Consider the following 20,363-nt stretch of genomic DNA (forward strand, 5'->3'; position numbering starts at 1 on the left):
ATTGTTTTTAGAATATTATTAAAAATATTATTTTTTAATATTATGATAAGTAATATTGAAATTTTTTTAAGTGTTATATTTTTTTTGAATAATGGTAATAAATTAATCTATATTTACTAATAAAAGCAAGTGATAATTATTTAGGTTGTGTGATGGGAACAATTTATTGTAATTTCATGTTATGAGATATTTATCTATAACATGATTATCTACTTTGATTTCTTGGAATAACAAGTAGATGTTAGTGGACTTAGCATGTTATTAGATATTTGTCTATAACATGATTATCTACCTTGATTTCTGAGAAGAACAGGTAGATGTTAGTGGACTTAACATGTTATAAGATATTTGTCTATAACATGATTATCTACCTTGTAGATGTTGGTAGATGTTAGTGGAGGTAGATGTTGGTAGATGTTAGTGGACATAGCTAGTACTAATAGATGTTGTATGTGGACGTAACTAGTACCAGATTTGTACAATAAACCACATAAAAAAGGAAAAAAAAATTAAGAAAAAGTAAGTCGGAATTATCTCCAATATTAATTAACCTCTCAATATGTTACAATATTCTTTTGAAAATTGATAAATAAATAAAATAGATTTTTTATTTTATTATCTTTTATATCCGTAAGTGTCACTACTATTACATTAGTTACCCCTTAAATGGATATAATTAATATTTTATACTCTCTCTACTTAGGTTTAATTCCTAAAATGAAAATTCATGAGAATTACTCTATTTCAAAGAATTATAATGGCAATAAATTGGATTGATCTCAAGTGTAACCTATAAATTATTTTAAACTCCATAATTTAATTATATATCTTCATAGTTAAAATGAAAAAGACAATAAACATTATTTAGAATTTTTGTCAGGGCTTATGGAGTATTAATGATATTATATCTATCTATATTTTATAAATATTCTTTAAACTATTTGTGTTTGATTTATATGGACAAATTTATTAACAATAAACATGTGGTTAAGGGGAAAGTTAAATTGTGAGTAGGTAAGTCTTGGATTAAGTATGGTACTCTTTTTATTTATGTTATTCTCCAATAAAAATTCATGATGATTACTTCATTAAAAAAATTATAATAATAATTTATTGATCTCAAATGTAATCTAAAAATTATTTAAAACTCTAATTAATTTAGATTTAATTACACTTTTATAATTAAAACGAACCAACAATAAACATTTCATTTAAAAATTTTGTTACTCCTATAGAGTATTATTAATATTATATCTATCTATATGTTATAAATAGTCTTTTTTAGAAAAAAAAGAAAAACCTAAATTGAAAAACTTGTGTACACTAATAAAATGATAAGAGATTTATTGAATTTAAAAATTAAATTATAATTGAAATACTATTTAATTTGATATTTAAAACTAAAATTAAATGTTATTAATAAAGTTTTCAGTAGTTGTATAATTTAAATTCAAATGTAAAAACATTTAATTATTCACCTGCAAAACATCATATTTACAACACTGTAATGAAGTCAAAACAATTGTATCCACAAAAACACAAGGAAATCAGCACACTTATATTAGGTTATGATTTTAGGTCACATCCAAAATACACCGTAAATCATTTAGCATTTCCTGTTCGGCGGTGACTGAACTCTGAAACAACTTTTAGTATTTTATCCAGTGGTTGACTTTTGAACCAAGATATACACAGTGCAACTTCATAAAATAATAATCTCGTCTTATCACAACGAGCTTACCACGTCGTATCTTTCCAGTTATAGAGCAGCTGTACGAAAGAATATGTGATGAATCTATACACAGACATTTCCACGTTGTATCTTTGCAATGATAAAATAACAACCTGCGAAGGTCCGGATAGGCTGTATTATTGCATAAAATAATATGTAATCATGATCCTGCTCTACCTAAATCCAAACTGGAAACCACGTTCGCCTTGCCAAGACGAACCCCTACGAAGACTTTTCACTATTCGAACTCGCCCACAGAGAATTGAACCCTGCAGCACAACAATACCCATCCATATAAATACCCATCCCTTCACATTCAGATTCTTCTACTCCTTGTTTCTTCCTCCACATTCTATAGCGCCACTGCTTACCATCAATTCTCCTTGCCCGGCCCCGCTTTACTGCCCTGAAACGCCAATGTCGAAGCTTCATCATCAGCACTGTAAATCAGCCCTCCTCCTCCTATTATTTTGGTCCTTAGATGCTGTTGCACTAAGCGTGGACCTTGGAGTTGTTAATGAAATAGTGGGTGGTCAGAACCTCGGAAATGCCAAATCTAAAGCACCGGGTTTTTATAGTCATCAACTTACAGTGGGTTTCTACCGTTGGAGTTGTCCAGCTGCGGAATCCATTGTGTTTGAGGCTGTGCGAAATGCATACATGAAGAACAGTGGAGTAACTCCTGGGCTCATTCGAATGCATTTCAATGATTGTTTCGTCAGGGTAAGGCGCAATACTCATCAATCCATCATACCATACATGGATTTATCAACATTTTCTCCTGCCTCTGTTAATACTTTATCACCTATTGGTTTCAGGGATGCGATGGGTCTGTTCTCATAGACTCCACTGCCAGCAATACCGCAGAGAAAGAGTCCAGCTAACAATCCAAGTCTTCACGGATTTGATGTCATTGACGCAGCGAAATCAAGATTAGAGGAGGTCTGCCCAAACACTGTTTCTTGTGCAGACATCCTCGCATTTGCTGCTAGAGCTAGCGCAAAGCTGGTAATTTTATTGTCTTTTCTTTCGCTCACAATTTTATGGAAAATGTCCTGCACGACAAATACGCAATATTGAAAATCCACTAATTTTTTAATAAATGTTGGCAGGTATCTCCATACAGATATGGTCTTAGTTGGGATGTTCTGGCTGGACGGAGGGATGGAAGAATTTCACGAGGTTCAGATATTCCGGGAAACTTTTTTCCAGAGGAAAAAACCATCATGGATTTATATTAAGAAAATATAAAGATCTGCAATACATAACATTTTTTAGGGGGCAATGAGATGCCCAGAAACAGATACTATATAAAGGGACAGATTTTTCCAGTTCATCAAAACCTAAAGCAGAAACATACCCATATCTACTTATCAGATTTGATACAGAAACATTCAGCCGCAGAAGTAACAAAACGACTAAGGAATGCATGATAATACACATTCATATAGAACTGAAGCTCAGTGAGCTCGCAAGCCTTGCCATGGATAAGAGTCACATTCCATTGATACTGAAATCCTGAATAAGGAAAGAGATTCCTTCATGCATGACTGATAATGAGCACAGACCTGGCGGCATGCCAAGACCATCCTTTGAGAGGATATCAGCCTGGGTGTTCCTGGAACGGGGAATATGCTGAAACGATATCTGGTTTATTGAGTTCCGAAAGAACATGATATGGCTTAGCCATCCAAAGAGGTGTGGATTGTTTATGAAACTCAAGCCATTTACATGATCAATGAGCGATTTCCAGTCACAGAAGATTGAAATAGACTAGATGCCTAATAGACGGGAAACTTACCTCCCCCATTTTTCAATGTAACACATCTAACCCAAATCTTTGCAACCAAAGGTCTGTCACAGGAAGAGATGGTCATACAGTCGGGTACGTACTAATTATTGTGAATGTTTATTAACACACTGTATTGCAACCACTAATTATTATGAATGTTTATTAACAAACTGTATTGCAACCAGTTCCAGTACCTAGCAGTCCCAGTAGTAATATTGTATTTAAAATCATTATTAGTATTTTTCGGAAAATTTTATTAGTAGAAATGCTGAAGTTTTAATTATTGAGTATTTAGAAGAACATAAAAGCGTTAATTTGTAAATTATAAATCACAACAATTAAAACTAACTCAAATAGTATGAATATTGCTATATAAATGTTCATCATTGTAATTAATTTGTTATGTTAATGCGCCGAGCTTATCTCGATTGCAGATTGCTGAAGTTGGTTGACGTGGCTAGTGGGCTCATCTGTCTCTGTTGCCATTCCGTCAGTTGACAATTCAATTAATACTTTCAATATTCCGACTACTCCACAGCTATCTTGATTTCCGGCGGCAAGAGCTAACCAGCCTGCCATAGGGCATTAAATGCCCGGTTATATGCACACTGAATCTCCCGAACTTTATCTATGGAACATTTTGTTTCTTTTATAAACACCATATTTGGGTTTTCTTCTTTTATTCTATTGCTGAGATTCCTTTGTTTTCTTTTACTTCCTAGACCCCTAATATTCCAGGTTGTGAGCTTCATAATGATGGGTTTTTAAATGAGTAACTGGTGAGATCTTTCATCTTACCTGAGTTGAGCATGAGTTTCCCACACTCTGTTAGCAGCTCATTTTGTCTCTTCCTTCCTCTTTTCTTGCCTGGGTTCTTGGCCGAGTGTCCTGACGCTTCCTCCATTGATTTGACCCCTCTATGTTCCTGGCTATCATGGCTTCTTTTGACTCCAGTGGTTTTTGTCTGAGATCTCCAGAGGAAGAGTTGTTGTACTCTATCAAACTCCTCTTGTGGTAGGGAGTCTATCCCTTTGTTGGTTCCCTAGTCTAAGAATTTTTCTAGATCAAGATTCTCCCTCTCAAGAATCTCCTGTAGTTCATGGTCCTCTGTTCCAACTTCACTTGGGGTCATCTCCTGGTCCCTGCTTGATTCCATATTGCTTGGTATAGTCTCCCTTTGTTCGTTGTTTTCCTGTATTATTTCCATATTGTCCTCCTTTTCCTTCTCTGTGGGATGGTTGTCTGGTGTATCATCTTTTCGAATGTTCCCTCCTTCTTCTTCTAAAATCTCAAAACTGTTGCGACTTGGTATCTTGTTCTCACTGGGTTTCTTTTGGTACTTTCTTCCCCCTCCTTTCCCTCTGCCTCCCATCTTGGTGAATCCTTCAGGATCTTTGCCTGTATTGGTTCTTGGATTATCCTCCCTTTTGTTTTGTGGGCAGTCCCTAAAGAGGTGCCCATGTTCATGACATTTCCAACATCTAAATGGGACATGTTCATAGTCCACCGCCTGTACCCATTCCTCATCGTATACTTCTAGGACAACTTCATCCGGGAGTGCTCCCGATAGATCCATTTCCACACATATTCATGCGAAGGAGGTATATTTACCTCGCAGAGTTGCCTCTGATATTTTTAGAAAATGTCCTAATTTATTTCCTATTGCTTTTAAGGATTCAGGCAGCCAATAATCTAGAGGTAAGGAGTATAGTCTTATCCATACCAGGACTGATGTGAACGTTTCTCGTTCTGGGACAAAGTTCATCACCCAGGGTCGCATGTATAGGCCTGCAACAACATAGAAATAGGGTCCTCCTTCAAACACTCTGTCTTTGTCCTCTAGGCTAGTGAAAACCACTGTGAAGAAACCCTTGGACCCTAGATGCAGAGTTATTTCTCCCTTTGGTTTCCAGTTGTTTCTTATCCATGTGTACAGATTCTTCTCTGTAGGCCATATACCCATAAACTTGCATATAATAGCATAAGTCGCCATGTGATCTCTGTGCGCCTGTAGTGCAGGATCATTCAGAACCACCCGGGGTTTGATGGTTGACTTGGGTTTACAGGGTCCTGTTGCAGATTTGTACTCATTTCTCTGACTGTTGTCCCCTGGTCTCTCCTCCCTTCTGACCTCCCCGTGAGTCTCTTCCTGTTCATCGGAATTGCTGCTTTCTGGTTTTTTTGTGTTTGTCTTCTTTTTTCTGCCTCCAAGGGTTTCCTGAATCCATTCAAAATCGTTTCCTTGCTTCTGTTTGATACGACGTTACTATAGGAGGGAGTGGAACTCCCTCCTCCCAGCCCCTCCATTGCTACCAGCTCGCTCCTTTTGTTGCTCCCTGTTCTAAACCCTAACTCCTTCTTGCCTATCTCCAGGTTTTTCAAAATCATGTATCATAGTATACATACCAATTCTAATTTTCCTCTAGAGGCATGTATTTCTTAGTCTTCTTCTAGAAAAAACTTATATTTTTGCAGCTCCACTTTCATTTCTAGTAGGGATGTACTTGGATTGATTTAATAATGAAGTTTGGTGTCATTTTTAGCTTATAAAGCTTGGTCTCCTTCATAAGACTTTGAATATCCTTGGGCTTGGCCATCCCAAGAGCCTTAGCGCAGTTTTGTATAATTTTATTTTCTTCTTTTCACTTCTTATTCACATGCATCTCGTGTTCTTGTTTTTCTTATTTCTGCATTTAGTATTGATGCTTCTTTTGCGGTAGGATTGGGTTAAATGATTGAATTAAGTTATTTTGCAGGTTATTTATAGAGTTACAAGTGTTATGCATCCTTAGAACAACTTTGAAAAGTCATCTTCATCATTGAGCTACTTGGATTGGTTTACTAGTTCACAAATATAGAATTTCTGGAAGTTCCTTGTAGCAAAATAGTAGTATTTTTCTGCTATTTTTTAGAACGTGTTAATGAGCTTCATTTGAGTTGATTCCACATGTATTAGGTCATAAAAACATTCAAGTAAATAAAAAAAATTACCCCAATGCATTTCACTTGATTAGGTTAGACATTTGATAGGTTAACTAGCTCATTAGTTCTTGAATTTCCAATTTTTAGACTTGTAATTTTCTGTTATTTTTTAGCACATGTTCACAGGGGTATTTTGGAGTGATTCCACTTGGAATGGAGACTTATGATATCCTAATTAATAACAAAAAAAATTCCATTCTATTTGAATTTTATTTACTTGGGGATTTAGCAAGATTCTCGCTCTTGTAGCATTACACGCCTCCTGTAGCAAACTTGTAGCATCACTTTCCTCGCCAATCTTGATCCCCACCGCAACTTTAACTTAGTATAGATTCTTGTCTTTGAGGTTTCTGCGAGTTTCATTATTGCTTAGATTATCTTCCGGATCCATCGCATACGGATTCTTTTTCATCGACGTTTCGAACCAGCAACGGTGGTTCATCGACGTTTCGAACCAGCAACGGTGGTTAGTATAGATTAACAATTATCCCTAGGATCTAAACCAATGATTGGGGAAGACCAAATTCCACTTAGTATTTGCCTTTTTACACCTGCAACACATCTCAACAATTTGGGTTAATGAACAGATTTATGAATTGAATAACATAATAATGATTTCCTTGATTGCCACATGAAGTATATAATGAACTATGTCAATGAATCTAACCTATTTGGATGCAATGACTTAGTACATTATCTTTCCTTCACGCATGTTAGATTAGTTTACTTTCTTTATTCTTAAGTTAAGACTAGGTTCCCTTTTCAATGCAAATTTCACATCTTGCAATTACGCTAGTGTTTGATTTCCATTTCTGCAATTAGGATTAGTGTTTACATTTGAGCAAGTAGCATTTTTTAGGATTTGGTTTCATGATATTCACTCCATTACATCATATCAACGAGAGTACGACACATTTTATGTTGCACATATAGTGTCGACACCTGTTAAATTTGTACGAACCCCGGGTTGATAATTTAAGTTGGTAGCCTTGGGAGTTGCAACATTCTTGTTGCAATGCTAAGGTTCATCACTTTTTCACACTGTTTCCAGGGAGGTGTCAAAGTATGCATTATTTTCTTCCCTAGTTGATTCATTTCTTTTATTTTTTGCAAAAATACACAAAGTTTTCATTAGGCATATTTCATTTCAAGAACAGAAAATTCCATTTCATTAGCATTATAATTCATTTTTTTATAAAAAAAATACTTCTCCAACACCAAACCCCCCCCCCCCCGCCTCATTTGATCACGTGGTGCAGTAAAAGCCACACCACCGTCCACTTTTGCAGGTAGAAGAAGAAGAGGTGGCAGAGAAGCTAGAAGAAATGGATGGAGATGATGATAATGAAGAAGATCATCTTGGATTTCCCATTCAAGACACTGAAAACACAGTTCATACGAAGAACACCCCTCCATATTTCCTTCCCAACTTCCATGGTATGAGGTCAGAGGATTCATAAATGTTTCTCTTTGACTTTGAAATATTTTGTAGATGTTATGGTTACATATTAAACACTCAAAAATTGAGATTGTTTCTAGAAACATTGAAGGATAGAGCTCTTAAATGGTTCATGAGTTTAGGGACTAATTCAATAAGATCATGGAATGATATGAAAAATATATTTCCAGAAAAAAGATAAAGATCATGATCTTAAAGAAGAAATATTTAAAATGAATCAAAAAAAAGATGAGAGCCTTGAGTATCTAATAGAGAGGTTCATGTATAATGTTAAGAGGGAAAAATTACATCATTTAGGATTTGACAAACTAAAAATCCTCTTACTTAGAACAATTATGGATGAGTGGATTGATCTCCTTGATCTCATGAATAGAGGTGATGTATACCAATTATCAATTGAAGAAATTTGTGAAACATGCAAACACATATCAAGAGTAAGGACAAGAGTAAGTATATCAACATCAAGATTGGTAAGTAAACTAACATGGAAATTTGGTTGATGACTTTAAAACATAAATTATTAGCAATCTAAGTGAACAAGTAGAAATGTTAAGAATGCAAAATGAGAAAAAAGAGGATGCTGATATTTTTGTTATCCATACAGAATCACATGCTACTAAATATTGCCCATCATTACCGAAGTTGAAGGAAGTTTACTAAGAGGACAATGGAGAGAGTCAATCACCAAAGAAGATATGTTATGTAGCTCCAAGAAGACCATGGTAGCCTAGTCAACCTAGGATGATGTAAGAACCTAATTCAGAATTTCAAGGTTATGCACATCCATCTCAAAGTAATTGGAACACATCCTTTCCTTGGCAACATTTGTCATCTCAACCCCAAACTAATCTTGGCAACAAGGTTGGGAAGGACCTTATGGGAGAAATACACAATATCCTCAATATCCTCCATACCCAACTCTATGTTATCCGTACCATCCACCTCCACCACAACCACAACCCCAACCACATCCATCTCAAATATACACTCCCAATCAACTACATGTACTACCATTTCAAAACCCACACAAGGAAGTAGCCCAACACGCTTACAATGTTGAGGTACAACACTTCCTAACATCTCCTCTTGATCTCAATAGTATTCATCTTTGCTCAGGAAGAGTGTTACAAAAAAAGAGATTATCTTTATGTCATTGAAGGACAACATTGAGAAAAAGAAGATTCAAATAAGAAGACCAAAGAATCATGGGTTGCATTTGATGAAGAACAGGCATCAGAATCAGAGATAGAGAAAGTTCCCTCATGTTTACCATCAAATCCTCCATGTGTTTAAGATAATAATCAACAAAAAGAGGAATATTTGAATGACATGGTAGAAGAGGACACAAAAGAGATCCAAATGTGCAAGTGGACCAGGGGCATCACAACTATATTGAAATATGGTTCCATACAATCATCAAGTTGTAGCAACACACTCTTCTTCAATAATTCCTAATCTCATCTCAGTCAAAGCAGTTGGTCTCTCATATTCAGGTACATGTCAAAGAATATATTTTGAGCCTACACATGATTTTAACTGTAATCTTGATGTGCACATGGCTCCATTGGATGTATTCCTATACTTGAAAGAGATTTTGTTTTTTCAAGTCGAGTAGGATAGAAAAAGGAAATAAAAAATGAAAAAATAAGAGGAAAAATAAAATCTTAAGTGAAAACCTCCTTTGAGGTGCCTAAGATTGACTTATTGATTGAAAACCTCCATGAGGCAGTCAATGGGTTGGAAGAAGAGAAAAAAAAAAAGATCCTAGCTGAAAACCTCCTTTGAGGTGCCTAGGAAAACCTACTCGTTGAAAAGCTCATTGAGGCAGCCAGTAGGTCTAAATGAAAATAAAAATGAAAAAATTATTTGCTCCATGTATCTCCCTCTGATGAATGTAGGTGCTCTCCAACCTTTGCAAGAAACAACAGCAATTTAGCATAAAAAGAAAAAATTGATCAAAAACCTAGTCAAAGGAAGTCAAACTTGGACTTTTTCCTCATTTACACAGATGCTCCAATAGGACCAAGGCTATGTCAATCTATCACCCTCATCCATTTCCAACATCCACCCACAATTCCCAAGCCTTTCTCATGCATTTTCCTCGTTGTCCTAAAATGCTACAGGAGGATTTTGTTTTTAACACGGGAGGCCAAGATACACAGAGCACAAAATTATTTTTATCATATCTTGAAAATAGTGCATCAATTGGTCAATTCATTTGGTGGGGAGATGCATATGGATGATGGTAACATGCTCAATCAATTTCAACAAATTCCAATGCACACTTTTCAAGAAATTAGCCTCCATCACCTACAACCATTTTTAAGTTTTCACGATATTCGTGCATACATTGGAAAACATTGTATATGGGGAGGTGTATAAGGATGATGGAAACATGCTCAAAACATTTCAGGACAATCTAGTCTATCATTTGAGAGATATGAATAAAACAGTTATGCTACAAGAGAATGTCCTAAAATACTACAGGAGGGACCAAATTGCTACAGAAACTCACCTACAAACTCTCCTCCATCCTTCCATTCATACCATCTGATATAAATGCCCCTCACTCATATAACCATCTCTCTCCACCCTCCAATCAACCAAAAAGACAAATTTCACCTCCTAATTGTAATGCTACATGAGGAGTTTTTGCAGCTACAGGAGGGAGATCCAATGAGAAGAACATCCCAAAATGCCATGATGCCTTGAGGAAATGATGAAGAATTCCCTCCAATTATTTAATCATCACCCATCCATCACTCATCCACTCCATTTCACCTAAACTTGCTCAAAATGTTCACTTTGTCTTACCTAAAAAACACACAAAGACCATTGTTCTCCATTTTTCCATTCTTCACACTACCTCCTCATGACTCCAACCTTGTTTACATGGCTTTTCATCACTCCCCTCAACACTGCCATGTCAACTGAAGACTAGGAGAAAGGATCAACAAGCTACTACAAGTAGAAACTCCTCATGTAGCAACCTGTGTAGTCAAAATAAATCTCTGGTATTTTTTCACCCCCACCAATAGGAAGCATGAGGGAGGATTGTTTGCACCTAGGAAGGGACTCATCACCTTCAGAAAAGAACTCCACTAGTAGATATAGCCCAGTGATGAGAGAAACACATGCACACACACAAGAACATCATTAGTCAAGGTGCAATCAAGTTCAGAAGACATGAACAACAACCTTACCTATGTTTAGAAATAACATACAATCAACTACAACACTCACATCAAGAGCATCTTAGGAGTAGAGAAACAACAACAACAAGAAAACCTAGAGGAACTCCAACAAATTATCACATGCAGCTTCAGTATCATCAAAGTTAGCCTCTACAACTACAGCAGCATCCTACACAGAAAAATACACTCATGGTAAGATACAGGTATGCAACTCTAAAACCTCACCCTTTGAACCTGTTCTAGCTTAAGAAAATATTAAAAGTGTGAGAAGGAAAGGTCTTTTATAGCCAAAATTAATAGCAGGAAGCCTCGGTCTTATCTAACAAGTCACTTAACTTTTCTCCAAAGGAAATCCACACATGTGGGAGATAAATGAGACAAAAGTGAAAAATACTTAAGAAAGTAGGATGTTATCATGGAGTTCAAAAATTAGTTGGGGGCCAACTCAGTTAACTCAAAGCACTTTGAGTTTATTTTGCATGCAATAAAATAAGAGAAAAATTTGAAAAAAAAATAACATAATGAAAAAAATCAATGAAAAATAAAAATAAAAGAATAAAAAATTGAACCCACCACCTCTTGGCATGCAAGGAGTAGCTTCTACAGAAAGGAACATCACTGCTATAGGAAGAACAAATTTTCTACGCGAAGCTAACAGAGTGCTACAACAAGGAAAATTTCGCCCAGAATAGCTACTAGAGCCTTGGGAAGCAAGGAAATATTCAAAGGAAAAGGCAAGGGTGCATGTTGTAATTCTTCTTTCCCCAAACTTGAAACAATATTGCCAAAAATTTCTTCTACTACAATAGCGTCCACTGCATATGAGCCTACAGGGTCTACAAAAAGTGCTATAGGAAAGTCACAAGTTGTTATAGGAAGCTTGTTAGTGGACATAATTTCCCTCAAATCCTGAGGAGGAGGAAAGAATCATGAGGGAAAGGGTAAGTACAAATTTTCTCCACCAATACTTGGCATGAAAACCCTTAAAACACTCTCAATTATCAAAAGCATACTTTGTAGCTGCCACATATTTAAATCTTAGTAAAAAGGATTAGTGAATTTGTGTCATTAAGGATGAAGTGTCTTGGGTTGCATGTTGAATTCTACCTTCTCCTCATCATCATAAAAAGAACATTTATTATTCCTTTGTTTACATAAACACTCTCACTCCTATAGTAGAAAAGAGAAACTCCTTTGTTTCACATTGATAAAATTTCATTAAAGTTATGAGATGAGGGGAATCAACACATACTTCCAAAATACTAAAACCGAGAGGGAGAATCAAAGGAATAATGGGAAATTGAGATAAACATAAATCTTATCCAACAATGGCAGTTACATCCACATCGGTATGGAACATCATGAAATTCAGCTGAAGCATAAGAAAATAACAATAGTGTAAGAACATGGATAGTGTTATCACTTGGAACTTTAGTTCATGTATATAAGGTTGTCCATAAGTTTTATATAAAGCTTTGAAGTCTTGTGAATAGGTTTATTAGTATATGTCAATTTGAAATTTGAAATTCAAGAGGTATTGATGTGAATTCGTGTAAAGGAAAAATCATTAGACACCCTCCATCATTGTTAGTTAAAAGCATGTCATGTCATTGGTACTTGCGCAGTTTCGCAGCGCAGGTTTGATTGGTCAGTTTAGCTGCGAAATGATGTTTTCGTGTTTTCGTAGCGTTCTGTTTGTCAGCGATTTCGTAGCGCATCTTATTAAATTTGAACTGCCCGCGCTACGAAATCGGGGTTTCAGGGTTTTTTGTAGCGCTTTTCCTTTGAATGTAAAATCCGAGAGTATTGAGTCATAAGTCCGTTCATGATTGTTAGTTCACATCCTCTCCATGTCATGATAAACCATTATTTCGCCATAAGGCCCGAAGTCATGTTTTTGAGTGTTAGTTTAGGGGATGTTACAAGAGATGGTTATATCATAATGGGTTCTTCGTATTATGTAAACATGTTTGCTGTATGAGAAGCCCAAGTTCTTATTTAAACGGACTACTGCAAGCGAGCCTGCACTCCAAAGTCGAAATTTGTTTTCGTGCTACAAGCTACCATTAGTTTCCTGTGTAAAAATATTCAAAGCAGCATGGAAAGAAAGGAACACCGATCTGGTAAGTGTGTGAGGACAGAGCCGGAGGGGTTAGATGTTAATCTCAGGAATGAAGAGGTAGCAAAGGCCTTTCGAAGTGCTGGCTGCTGGCGGTTTTGCGAAAAATTGAAGGGAGGACATGCAGAAGTGACCAAGGCTTTCGCATTAAACTTCACTGGACTGAATTCGAAGGTGGCAATGTTGGAGTTTCCGGTGTCTCCTGAAGTTATTTCCATTGTCACTGAAATTCCGAGGGGTGGCCAAGAATGGTTCAAAAACTTCAAGTTCGACATGGGTCCCTGCAAAGAGTTTTTGAAGGCACCTTATGTAGATGAAGACCTCAACAAAGCAGTCCCAAGGAGTTATATAAAAGAGAATTATGCTATGCTCTTGACATGTATCCAGAAGTACCTGACATGTGAGGGTAGGTACAATAAAGTTTACTCCTACCACTTCAAACTTCTGTTACACTTCACAGGTAAGGCTTCAATAGACATACCTTTCTATTTGTTCAGGAACATTAGCAAAATGTGTGATAAGATTCAGTTAAAGAAAGATGGTTGTGAAACATCCCTTTTTCATCATGGTCTAGTAAAATTGCTGGTGTTGGATAGTTTACAAAAAATTGGTAAAGATTGGGATTCATTTGTGTTTATGGCCGGTTTCCCAAGCAAAACAGGCCTCACTCCATTACCTGTGAGAGAAAGAGAAGAGAAGAGTGAGGAACCCACTTTGGCTGAACTTAGAAGAGAAGTGACAGACCATAAGAAGTCTAAAACTAAATCAAAGAAATCAGAGAGGTTTGTGGCAGCTAAAGAGACACCTGAAGCATCAATGAGGAAAACTCCTAAGTCATCTAGAGTATCTGAAAAGGAAACCCCTAAGTCATCACCTAAGGAAACACCTCAGTCATCAAAGCAGAAGACTCAGAAAAGGAAAGATGAAACTAAGTCCAGTGAAGTTGAAAATATTTCAAGGGTGAGAACTAGAGGCCAACTAAGCAAGGAGAAAGGAAAGTCAGTCCCTGTGGAAGAAAGTCCTATTTCAAAAGGTAGTTTAAATGACTTACTTGAAGCCATTGAACTAGAGCAAGATCATCCAATACAAATTGAACCACTAGAATTTGAGCGAGATCACTCGGTGCAACCAATGCATATTGATCTAACTCAGTCCTCACCTGAAAGTTCTAAAAAATCAAGGGCTTCTAAAAGGTTAAAATTTGAAGAGCCAAGTGAAGAATATGCCTTTAAGCCACGCAGACCAGTGACAAGAAGGCAAATTAAAGAAGTGGAGAAAGCTCAGAAAGAGAAAGCACCTTTAGAAATGCCTAGGACGGAGGTACTTGAAGTTTTCACTGAAATAGTTCAAGCAGCCAAAAGCAAGAACAAGGATAATAAGGTTATCATCAGTCAAAGTGGAAATGTTATTGCTATTAAGAAACAAGCTGGAGCAACAAAGGAAGAAATACCTCAGATTAAAAATGTTTTTAAGGAAAAGGCAGTAAGATATACAAGTTATAAAAAGGCTGTAATGAAAGGCAGAACAAGTTTGATTAGCCAAGCTGACTCAGTATCTGATGCATATGTGTGGACAGTGCCAGCTCTGAAGCAGGCAAAAATCATGAAACAAATGAATACAAGCTTAAGAGCAGAAAACAAGATGTTAAAGGAAGAAGTCAGCAGCTTGAAAGGGAAGCTAGGCAAACTAGCTAAATGATCCAAGGGGAAATTTGCTTTCCAAATTTTGGTATATTTTGGCTGTCATCATTTTAAAACTTGTTGAAACTTTTTGAAGTCCTTACACCTGTGTAGAATGGCTGAAGAAATCACAGAGTTAAGTTATTGTTGCTTTAAGGTTCATATGCTTAGTTTTGATTACCTACAGCAGTTTCGTAGCGCGCTACGAAACTGCTGTAGATGACTGTTTATGTAAAAAACTTGAGTTTGAATGCTGAGGTCAGCAAATCTTAAAAGGGATGGCTCGAGGCTAGCATGGAGACTATAGAAAGTCATTCAGATGTTTAAAAAGGTGCCAGGTGTAAGTATTCGAAGAAAAGGTGAAATTTTGTCTTTTGTTGAAGTTTTCACTTTATGTCCGAATTTTTAGGGTTCTGGTAGGGTTGCCGAGGTGTTGAGTGGTACACCTGTTCAGTTATGGGATGGCCAGATCATAAGTTTTCTTCCATCATACGGGACTATCAGAGGATTAAATGGCTTGAAACGTGATCTTAAATGCATCAACACTAATGGGAGGCAGAAACCGTGAACATAGGGTACAGATTCTTATTGGTTGATGAATCATCTACACATCAGGCATCCGAAGCTGCTCATCCAGTGAATGTGTTTTCAGTTTGGTTTGGATATTATTGAAGGGCTACAGGTGTCAAGTTTCAAGAACGCAGCAATGTACACGAGGAGATAGACTTGAAGTTTCAATGTAATGGAGTCCTCTGTTTTCGTAGCACAATATCTTTTGTAATTAATTAGTTTGTTTAAGATATAGATAAGGTAATTAATGATAGAATTCCGAGCTCCCTTCATGCTTGTTGAGGAGTCTCAGGTAGTAGTATTTTGGTTTGCTATATATAGAAATGACTCTTATGTAAAAAAGGTTGGACATTATATACAAAAACAGAGTTGTTTTGGGCCATTGTAAGACTTGTGACAGTAATAGTAAAACAGTGTTGATTTCTTCTCAAGATTCTCGATGGATTATTGTGTTCAAATGTAATGGTGGTGTTTTATATCATATGTTCTTTTACAGCCTTGTTATAGTACAATCACTCAGAATTCATATCCTATGCTCTGACTTCCTGTGTATTTGGCAAGCTGTGGTTTTTATGGAATATGTTTGGACATGTAATGCAAAGAGCCTTGACTTCCATGAAATGACTTTGTTTTTCTTGTTCACTTAGTGTATGAGACTCCATAGCCCAATGAAGACCAGTTTGATATGTTTCCAACCAGCTTTTGCTTTTATGAATGAGTAAAGAGTTAGCCATCTGTTGTAGTGAAGGATTTTTATCAAGAGTTTGTGAGAGAGCCCTCTCTGATCAAAGAGGCTAAGCTTTGATCTAAAGTTAGGTTGAAAGAGTTACATGAAATCTTGCTTGGTTGCAGCCCTCAGTAGTGATTTTGTGATAACAGATAGGTTGCTCAAAGGATGAGCAATAGTTTCAATAGGAGGTATGGTGGGCCTCTAAATTAGACACAAATTAAGGCCCATCTAACCTTTCTTACGCACTTGAAGGCTATATTAAACCTCTCCTTATACACTTAATAATTTTTTTTTTGCTTTAATATGTTCTTAGGAAGGCTTAGAGATGATTTCATATTGTGTCTAATATTATTTATTTTTGAAGAATATTGTGAGAATATTGGGCAGATTATGAAGATTTGAAGGAGGAGATAATCTAGGGACTTTCTCCCTACTATAGGAGGATCAAGAATGGATAATAAATGAAAAAAATATCAAGAAACCATTGACAAATTCTAGAGCTCTAGTGATTGAGAAAATGTAGGAGTGTGTTCCCTGTCATTTAATGCAGATTCCTAGTGTTGGGAACCATATCCACTATTTGAGGGATTTTGGAGGGTAAAGCTTCCTCCTTTCAAGGAAAATTCTTCCTCATCATTTTGTATAAGTACCAATTCAATTTTTCCTCTAGAAGCATGTATTTCTTAGTCTTCTTGTGGAGAAAACTTGTATTTTTGCAGCTCCACTTTCATTTCTAGCAGGGATGTACTTGGATTAATTCAAATAGTGAAGTTTGGTGTCATTTTTAGCTTCTAAAGCTTGGTCTTCTTCATAGGGCTTTGAGCATCCTTACGCTTGGCCATCCTAGGAGCCTTAGATCCCTTTTGTATAATTTTATTTTCTTATTTTCACTTCTTATTTACATGCATCTCTTATTTTTGTTTTTCCTATTTTTTCATTTAGTATTGATGCTTCTTTTGTTGTAGGATTAGGTTAAATGATTGAAGTAAGTTATTTTGTCAGTTATTTATAGAGTCAGAAGCATGATGCATCCTTAGAACAAATTTTAAAATTCATCTTCATCATTGATCTACTTGGATTGGTTTACTAGTTCACAAATCTAGAATTTCTGGAAGTCCCTTGTAGTAAAATAGTAGTAATTTTCTGCTATTTTTAGAACGTGTTAATGAGCTTCATTTGAGTTGATTCCACTTGGATTAGTTCATAAAAAAATTCAAGTAAATAAAAAAATTACCCCAATGCAATTCCACTTGATTAAGTTAGGCATTTGATAGGTTAACTAGCTCATTAGTTCTTGAATTTCCATTTTTTTGAGTAGTAAGTTCTGTTATTTTTTAGCACATGTTAACAGGGGTATTTTGGAGTGATTCCACTTGGAATGGAGACCTGATACATCTTAATCAATAAAAAAATGTTTTCCATCCCATTTGAATTTTATTTACTTGGTAATTTAGCTAGATTATCGCTCTCGTATCGTTATAGGTCTCCTGTAGCAATCATTTGTGGCAAACCTGTAGCATCACTTTCTTTCACCAGTTTTGATCCCCACAACAACTCTGACTTAGTATAGATAAATAATGACCTTGTTGTAGCAGCTACAACCACCCTCCAAAATTTTTTCGTACACCAATTTCGGAGCCTCCCTTGAGAGTTTCACTTGATAACTGCGCACACGCGGGTTCGATCTGTGAGCTCGTGTGAGTCCTCGCACCCGCCTTGTTTGTTCATTTCATTCAAGTTTCTGAATGCTGATTTCTAATTCATGTTTGTGACCATGTTCTGGTTATGCTCAAAATCTTCACTTCGTATTTACTTGTTGTGTTCGCTATGAAAGCATCTGTTGCACTCACACACGGAGTCTCGTTCACTGTCGTGCAAGTGTCATCTCGATTAATGAATGGTCAATCACGAGTGTTGCGCTTGTTACTTGCACCATCGGTCAGTCATGTTGAACATGTGTCTCTGGATGGTTTGAGTCGTTTCGTAACCGAGTCAATTGAGTGTGTGTTTGCATGATCACCTATGCTGCGCTATGCATCTTTCGATCGTTCACACACTTAGTCATTTTTGCTGAAGTTATGACGACCAGACTCCCCTCTGACAACCTGACCATCACCCCGCCATCGACTCGATCGTCTGTCAACCAAAACAATGCAAAAGCGCCAAGCTAATATTTTCAAGTTGCATTTCCCGCAAGCAGTTCAATTGAATTCCATGCTGACCACCCAGACAGTCGGACCCGGTAGTCACCCCGGGACTGACTCCCTTCAAAAATTGCAGAGAGGCCACTGACCTCACTCAATCAAATAACTGACGAAATTTTGCAGACAGTCCGGATAGACACCAAGCTCTGATCCCTGTCTTATTCAGAAAATTGCGCGGTTTTCCTAGTCAGACATCTGGACACTTGACCAGCTGCTCATCCAAGGAATTGTGTAGTTTTCATGAGCAAGCCTTTTATTGTCCAGTAGCCCACTCAACTCAGAAATTGCGTAGAGATGATCAACAGGCTGACTTCCCAAATTCAATGCAATTTCCCCGCCAGCAGCTCCTAGCAACAGACTGCAAGTTCCCTCCAGGAATTGCGTAGTTTCTACTATCAGTGACTAAGCATTTAACTTCTAGTTCCCTCTGAGAATTGCACAGTTTTGGATGCCAGTGACCCCAATAGACAACTACCAATTCCCTTTGGGAATTGCGTAGTTTTGGCTGCCAATCTCCTGGGCAATTCCTCCCAAAATCTACGCAATTTCTGCTTGCTGACCCTTCATGCACCCCGACCCATTCCTCTGGAAAATTGCGCAAATCTGGCCCGTCTCCATCACTTAGTGACTCTTGCGCAGTTTTCATTAGTAGTTCCCAGAGCCATCATCCCACTTCACAACCTTGCCGCCTCTCTTGGTCGCCTGCATCCGAAATGATCATGTGCCATGGTAGACTAGGAGGTTTTGGATTTGATGTCGTCTCGTCATGAGTGACTACAAGTATAGGTACACCAACAAACATTGCAAGATGACGAATGGGATGAATGAAGGGAGCACATGCAGAAGGACAGGTTCACCAAAGGACGAACAAACAAAGCATGTGAAGTAGACGAACGGGATGAACATGCACCTTCACGAACAAATGAGCATGTCAAGCCTTCCAGCATGCAAGCAAGGAACAACATGCTAAAGCTTCATCAAGTGAACCAAGGACCATCAAAGACTCTACATAATTCACCATGTGGAGGTGAAGCTATGATACACCATGAAGACATCCATCACCCAACATCACTGTAGCTCGACATGCACTCTAGAAGCAACACGAATGTACCAGCACTGTCATGTCAAGTCATGTTGAGTCATGTCACCCACATCTCCACTATGGGCTATGTTGTCAATCAATGTGATGTAACGTGGAAGTCCAAGAGACCCACTTGTTGAACAAAGAGTCATGTAAGTCAAAAGTCATGGAAGCCAAATGGTCATGAGGGTAGTTGAACATCCAAAAGGGTCAGTTTCACCCTTGGCTATAAATACCCCCTCATTTGTACATGCAAAGGACTTTTCACTTCAGCTCCTCTGACATAGCCAAGAGAGTCTATAATCTTTTCTTTAAGGAGTAAGTAGTGGATCCAACGTCCCACACTTGAGGTTAGTGATGTATGGTGTAACGATGTGTCTTGGAACTTTAGCTTAGTTCAGAAGCTTGCTAATAGGCCAACACGTTTTCACACATGTATTGTATCTGTTGTAAGAATGATCTTTAACACTTGTAATGCATGTTGCTTTAACTTGTGTTCTACATCTGAGCTGCTTCATTTGTTGTAATGCATAATCTATTAATGGAAATGTGGTTTATATGATGTTAACATTGTCCCGCCCGTGTAGCCTTCTCTCTCGGACTTCAAACACACCTTTCACATGAAGCTTGTTGTAACAACCGTTGCACTCGTTCGGACTGATCCATTGAGTGTTGTACGTTTTATCTTACCTTGTATGTTCTGACTTCTGCATCCATGTGGACTGCTCCTACGAAAGATGTGCACATCCTGTGGTGTTGTGTGTTCCTATCAGTGTTTGGATTGCTCCCAATCGACCTGGAACTCACTCTCACCCTCTCCC

General features: G+C 37.2%; 1 protein-coding gene across 1 annotated transcript in view; it reads left to right on the top strand.

The window, feature by feature from the left end:
• Positions 1 to 2,149: 2,149 nt before the first annotated feature.
• Positions 2,150 to 20,363, top strand: part of LOC149238402 (peroxidase 1-like) — a 53,973-nt gene continuing 35,759 nt past the window's right edge. Inside the window, exons 1-3 of the mRNA XM_089369552.1 lie at positions 2,150 to 2,455; positions 2,576 to 2,740; positions 2,845 to 2,914. Coding sequence (XP_089225678.1) covers positions 2,150 to 2,455; positions 2,576 to 2,740; positions 2,845 to 2,914 — 541 coding nt within the window. The remainder of the gene's footprint in view (positions 2,456 to 2,575; positions 2,741 to 2,844; positions 2,915 to 20,363) is intronic.

Source organism: Pinus tabuliformis, chromosome 8 (genome assembly GCF_031772625.1).
Source record: "Pinus tabuliformis cultivar Carrire ecotype Pingquan chromosome 8, CPIR1, whole genome shotgun sequence".
Taxonomy (NCBI): domain Eukaryota; kingdom Viridiplantae; phylum Streptophyta; class Pinopsida; order Pinales; family Pinaceae; genus Pinus; species Pinus tabuliformis.